The following is a 6,733-nucleotide window of genomic DNA, read 5'->3' as shown; positions in this document are numbered from 1 at the left end:
TGAGGTGTCTTTCTGATTTTTCCAGGATAAAATACTCATAGACACATTAAAAGCATAAACCATACAAATGCATAAGCCCCGGGGCCCTTATAGTGCAATAAATCAACACTGAGGGTTAGGGAATGTGGTACAAAAGCATATGAGAACAATAAAAAAATATATAAAAACAGTAAAAAAAAAAAAATTATATTTTATATATATATATATATATATATATATATATATCTCATAAAGGTGTATAAAAGTGTATAAAAAAACTAGATAATCATATAAATAGCCATAAAGTCATTATACTGAAATGCTTCAGATATATGGTCAGCACAAATGTGGTAGAACTGGTCTTTTGGTTCAGACCAAGAGAGGGATTCCCATCATCCTCTCACTGACTTGTAATAAAATCACCCAGTGGAAGCTGGCAGATGGGGGTAGTAGTCCTGGCTCAGTGGACTGATCCGACTTTGTTGTTAAAATTCAAAAGTCAGTTTGTTTGTAGATAACGTTCCAAAGTAAGTGATCTCCTTATGTGTGCCAGATGCGTTTCGAAGCTGCTAGCTTCTTCCTCAGTGGCTGGGAAATGGTGGCCACTATAGATGAGCGAACCTGGAGCATGCTGGAGTCAATCCGAACCCAAACTTTCGGCATGTGATTAGCGGTGGCTGCTGAACTTGGATAAAACCCTAAGTCTATGTGGAAATCATGGAGATAGTCATTGGCTGTATCCATGTTTTCCAGACAACCTTAGAGCTTTATCCAAGTTCAGCAGCCCCCGCTAATCAAATACCGAACGTTCGGGTTCGGATCGACTCGAACCCGACCCCGGTTCGGTCATCTCTAGTGGCCACCATTTCCCAGCCACTGAGGAAGAAGCTAGCAGCTGACCAAATTTGTCCTTTTTTTTCTGTGTTCCAGTTGGGGGAGTGGCTACCTCTACTTGGTCGTGCACTCCACCTGTCCCACCCAGGTGGTGTAATTACTTGTGCCGGTATAAGATGGATCTTGCATGCCCAGAGCATAGGCGTATTTCATGCCATAGTACAGTGTAGGACTGCCCAGTTATGAGGTCACCGTAACGTGGTGGGGCAGTTTACACCATTTCCAAATGGTAACCAAGAGCCTCATTATTTTTATGGAAGTTTTTTTGGGGGGCTGCTTTTAATTATTTTCATGTCTGTAGTGGGTCTGTATCTTGCCATTGTGGTGAGCTGTTGCATTTTTTTGTGTGTTTGCAACTTCAGCCATAGCAACATGCTCCTGCCTAGTGTGAATGGTGTTCCAGGAGAGCTGACCAAATTTGTCCTTTTTTTTCTACTTTGGAACGTTATCTACAAACAAACTGACTTTTGAATTTTAACAACAAAGTCGGATCAGTCCACTGAGCCAGGACTACTACCCCCATCTGCCAGCTTCCACTGTGTGATTTTATTACAAGTCAGTGAGAGGATGATGGGAATCCCTCTCTTGGTCTGAACCAAAAGACCAGTTCTACCACATTTGTGCTGACCATATATCTGAAGCATTTTGGTATAATGACTATATGGCTATTTATATGATTATCTAGTTGTTTTATACACTTTTATACAGTGCTATGATATATATATATATATATATATATATATATAAATTATTATTTTTTTTATTGTTTTTATATATTTTTTTATTGTTCTCATATGCTTTTGTACCGCATTCCCTAACCCTATGTGTTGATCTATTGCACTATAAGGGCCCCGGGGCTTATGCATTTGTATGGTTTATGCTTTTAACGTGTCTGAGTATTTTATCCTGGAAAAATCAGAAAGACACCTCAGGTTTAAGATTATTTTTTTTATTACATTTTATTACAATAAATTGACATATATTATCAGATTTTGCTTTGAGGACTGGTACGTTTAGAATTTGTAGTCATTGTGCGCATTGGATGGTGTATTCCAGTTAACCTCAGCCAAATCAGACACAGGTGAGCTGCACCTTAGATCGTTTCAGTCCGGGGGTCCGTTCGGCAGGTGATACAGTTATTGTCCTAAAAAACAACTTTTAATCTTGCAGCCCTGTGTCAAACTGGCATAGACTAGAGTGTCTGTGCATTAGACTTGCACCAAACCAGCGTCCCTCCTCCCCTTCTCATCATTAGGAATGGCCCTGGGCAGGTTTTTTTTCTATTCATCCTTTGTCAGTACATTGCACAGGTGCCTTAACCATCCAGGTCATGTTCAGTGTTCACACAGCTGATGAATAGGAGGCAATCTGCCTGGAGCATTCCTATGTGCCAGCCTAATGCATACACAATGTAAGCCTGGCTGTAGGGCACAGGGCTGCAAGTTTAAAAGTTGTTTTTTAGGACAATAACTGCATCACCTGCCGAACGGACCCCAGGACAGATTTTTAAAGGTCAGAAAATTGCAATTAAAATACAAATAACATGTCAGTGGAAAAACTAAGCCTGTCCAAATCTGCCACATCCTCTATTTCACCCACCAATCATTATTATTCTATGGTGACATGAAGTACGCCATCCCATTCCAGAGAACAAGCCCTCCAAAGCCAAATAGGTTCATTTTCTGCATCTTTATGGGGGTTAATGGCTATGGACTCTGAATGTGATATCCTGTAGCCGCTGTGCTATTAGGGTATGTTCACACTGAGGAATAGGCAAGGAATTCAGGAAAGTTTTCTGCTTGTAATTTTGGAAAACGGAAATTCAAGGCCCCAATGACCTCCATGGGATTTCTCTAGCGGAATGACACGTCAACTCTTTGTGCGAAAAGCAAATTTGCAGTGGAACATTCCACGAGTACATTCCACTGTGTGACCCAGTGGACCGCGACAATTTTCACTTTTATGTTTTTGTTTTTAACTCCTCCCCTTCTAAGAGCTCTAGAACTTTAATTTATCTACAGGGCCATGTGGGGGCTTGTTGTTTGTTACAGGAATAGTTGTACTGTGTAATGGCGTCCTTCATTCTACCATAACATGTATGACGGAATCCCAAATATTATTATTGATGAAAATACAAATTGGCGAAATTGTAAAAAAGAATGCAATATGGTAACGTTTGGGGGGTTCCTGTGTCTACATAATGCACTATATGGTAACAGCGACATGATACTATTATTCTATAGGTCAGTCCGAACACAACCATATGCAGGTTACACAGATTCTCTGTTATATATTGTTTTTATTTAATGAAATCTTTTTTTTTTTTTTGCAATTAATTATTAATAAAATGGGCCTATTGTGACGCTTATAACGGTTTTATTTTTTCACCTACGGGGCTGTATGGGGCGTCATTTTTTCCGCCATGATCTCTAGTTTTTATTCACACCATATTTTTGAAGATCGGACGTTTTGATCACTTTTTATAATTTTTTAAATATATATAATGTTGTTACAAAAATCGGTAATCCTGGCGGTCGATCGGGACCCCCGCAGTCACAGTGCAGGGGTCCCGATCGGTAAGTGACAGAAGCTGCTTATGTCACTTACACACCGTGATCGCTGCAGTCTGTTATTAACAGTGAGGGCCCGGCTACTGACTGCCGCTGAAGCGCGCTCCGCGTAACTGTACGTCATGGGTCGTCTAGGGGTTACAAGGGGAATTTTTAAGCGGAGAACGAGTAAAATTAATTGCAGATTCATCTTTAAATTCCTCAGTGTGAACATGGCCCAAGGCTTCTGTCCATACAGCCTCATATAAGAGCACGTTCCCTTCTTGCTGGGATTACATTAGTGACTATAGGGCTTCTACACGGCTCAGTGAATGAGCCCTCGGTGCAGTCACAGAACTAATATATAAAAGCCAGTAACTGAGCAGCCGCTCCCCCGGTGTATACACCAGTTCTATGAATGAGGACCGGCCTCCATTGTGCGGCCAGAGCCCCGCCCCCATTCTCCCCTCATCACTCCGCGCCGCCGGGTGATTAGGCCCCTGTCAGGAGATGAGGCTCCACAATACACTCAGGGGGCTTTCCTGGCGGCGGCGCCTAGTGAGGTGACCTGGATAATGCCTGTTCAGTTCTGAGCACCCGCTCATAGTACACAACACACTTCACGGCCATACAGGTTCGGTTATTCCCGTACATGACTCCGGTTACTGTCCCGTGTGTGATCTGGGCGGAGTTCGGTGGTTGTGGGCGGTTACACGGAGCCGGCTCTGCCGCGGTCAGCCCGGGGGGAGGTAGCGCTCTGTAGCTGGGGGAGGCCTCCTCACACCCCGGCCACAGCTCCGGTCTCTCGGCTTCCAGCCCTCGGTCCTCCCCTCGGTGACATTGTATGGAGGCTCAGACCGGCGGCTTCATGACTTGTCCCCAGCTGTGACCGCGGTGACTGCGCCTCCCGGAGCCTCCCTGAGGGATGTCTCACAGCGGCGACATGGACAGAACAATAAAGGTGAGAGCCGGAGCCGGGTGACAGAGTGTGGCGGGGACGGACGGTGTGAGGGAGAGGCAGCCGGGACTGGGGGAAGGAGAGGCAGCCGGGACTGGGGGGGGGGGAGAACCGGCTGCTGGAGGATGGGAGAGGACGGGCTGCAACATGGAGGAGACCAGGAACAACTGTACAGCCTGGCCGGGGATGTGTGACAGGAATGGGGGCACTGTACAGCCTGGCAGGGGAAGGTGGGGGGAGGGGCACTGTACAGCCTGGCAGGGGAAGGGGGTGGGGGGCACTGTACAGCCTGGCAGGGGAAGGTGATGGGGGGCACTGTACAGCCTGGCAGGGGAAGGGGATGGGGGGCACTGTACAGCCTGGCAGGGGAAGGGGGGGCACTGTACAGCCTGGCAGGGGAAGGGGGGGCACTGTACAGCCTGGCAGGGGAAGGGGGGGCACTGTACAGCCTGGCAGGGGAAGGGGGGGCACTGTACAGCCTGGCAGGGAAGGTGTTGGGGGGCACTGTACAGAATGGCAGGGTAAGGTGGGGATCACTGTACAGCCTGGAAGGGGAAGGGGGGGGGGGCACTGTACAGCCTGGCAGGGGAAGGTGATGGGGGGCACTGTACAGCCTGGCAGGGGAAGGTGATGGGGGGCACTGTACAGCCTGGCAGGGGAAGGTGGGGATCACTGTACAGCCTGGCAGGGGAAGGGGGGGGGGCACTGTACAGCCTGGCAGGGGAAGGTGATGGGGGGCACTGTACAGCCTGGCAGGGGAAGGTGATGGGGGGGGCACTGTACAGCCTGGCAGGGGAAGGGGGGGGGGGGCACTGTACAGCCTGGCAGGGGAAGGGGGGGGCACTGTACAGCCTGGCAGGGGAAGGGGGGGGGGCACTGTACAGCCTGGCAGGGGAAGGGGGGGGGGGCACTGTACAGCCTGGCAGGGGAAGGTGATGGGGGGCACTGTACAGCCTGGCAGGGGGAGGTGATGGGGGGCACTGTACAGCCTGGCAGGGGAAGGTGATGGGGGGCACTGTACAGCCTGGCAGGGGAAGGGGGGGGGGGGCACTGTACAGCCTGGCAGGGGAAGGTGGGGGGAGGGGCACTGTACAGCCTGGCAGGGGAAGGTGGGGGGAGGGGCACTGTACAGCCTGGCAGGGGAAGGGGGTGGGGGGCACTGTACAGCCTGGCAGGGGAAGGTGATGGGGGGCACTGTACAGCCTGGCAGGGGGAGGTGATGGGGGGCACTGTACAGCCTGGCAGGGGAAGGGGGGGCACTGTACAGCCTGGCAGGGGAAGGGGGGGCACTGTACAGCCTGGCAGGGGAAGGGGGGGGCACTGTACAGCCTGGCAGGGGAAGGGGGGGCACTGTACAGCCTGGCAGGGAAGGTGTTGGGGGGCACTGTACAGAATGGCAGGGTAAGGTGGGGGGCACTGTACAGCCTGGCAGGGGAAGGTGATGGGGGCACTGTACAGCCTGGCAGGGGAAGGTGGGGATCACTGTACAGCCTGGCAGGGGAAGGGGGGGGGGGCACTGTACAGCCTGGCAGGGGAAGGTGATGGGGGGCACTGTACAGCCTGGCAGGGGAAGGTGGCAGACTGGCAGGCAGTATGGGAGTGTTAAAGTGACTATACCACCAGGCCCAGGCTGAAGCACTGGAGGCGGCCGACCCATCCCCAGTGGGAAGAAACCCCAGCCCCTCCATGACGTGACTCCATTAGAATCAATGGAACCCTATCAGAGGGGCGGGGGTTTCCTTCCACTAAGCGTGGGTCGGTCCACCTCCATTGCATCTTGGGCCTGCTGGTACAGTCACTTTAAGTTGTGATGAACATCTGGCAGTAGGACAGGTGCCACACTGTGAACATTTGGTAGGTGCTGGGGAGCTGGCACAGATTTAACTGGCAGCCTGGTGGTCAGTGTGAGGGGCTGAATGTAAGGAGGGAAGAGAAGAGCGAACACCAGGCGGCAGAGAATGGCCATCCGTAAGCAGCAGTCATTTACCATAGGGCTGTGCGGTCAGTTACCATAGGGCTGTGCGATCAGTTACCATAGGGCTGTGCGATCAGTTACCATAGGGCTGTGCGGTCAGTTACCATAGGGCTGTGCGGTCAGTTACCATAGGGCTGTGCGGTCAGTTACCATAGGGCTGTGCGGTCAGTTACCATAGGGCTGTGCGATCAGTTACCATAGGGCTGTGCGATCAGTTACCATAGGGCTGTGCGGTCAGTTACCATAGGGCTGTGCGGTCAGTTACCATAGGGCTGTGCGGTCAGTTACCATAGGGCTGTGCGGTCAGTTACCATAGGGCTGTGCGGTCAGTTACCATAGGGCTGTGCGGACAGTTACCATAGGGCTGTGCGGACAGTT

At 50.6% G+C, this 6,733-nt stretch overlaps 1 protein-coding gene across 2 annotated transcripts in view; it reads left to right on the top strand.

The window, feature by feature from the left end:
* The first annotated feature begins 4,074 nt into the window (after positions 1 to 4,074).
* MAPKAPK5 (MAPK activated protein kinase 5) overlaps positions 4,075 to 6,733 on the top strand; it is a 43,722-nt gene continuing 41,063 nt past the window's right edge. For both annotated transcript variants that reach the window (XM_069960773.1, XM_069960768.1), the window contains exon 1: positions 4,075 to 4,383. In XM_069960773.1, the coding sequence (XP_069816874.1) occupies positions 4,348 to 4,383 (36 nt within the window). In that variant the 5' untranslated portion in view covers positions 4,075 to 4,347. The remainder of the gene's footprint in view (positions 4,384 to 6,733) is intronic.

Source organism: Dendropsophus ebraccatus, chromosome 3 (assembly GCF_027789765.1).
Source record: "Dendropsophus ebraccatus isolate aDenEbr1 chromosome 3, aDenEbr1.pat, whole genome shotgun sequence".
Taxonomy (NCBI): domain Eukaryota; kingdom Metazoa; phylum Chordata; class Amphibia; order Anura; family Hylidae; genus Dendropsophus; species Dendropsophus ebraccatus.
This window is presented reverse-complemented; position numbering and strand designations above follow the sequence as displayed.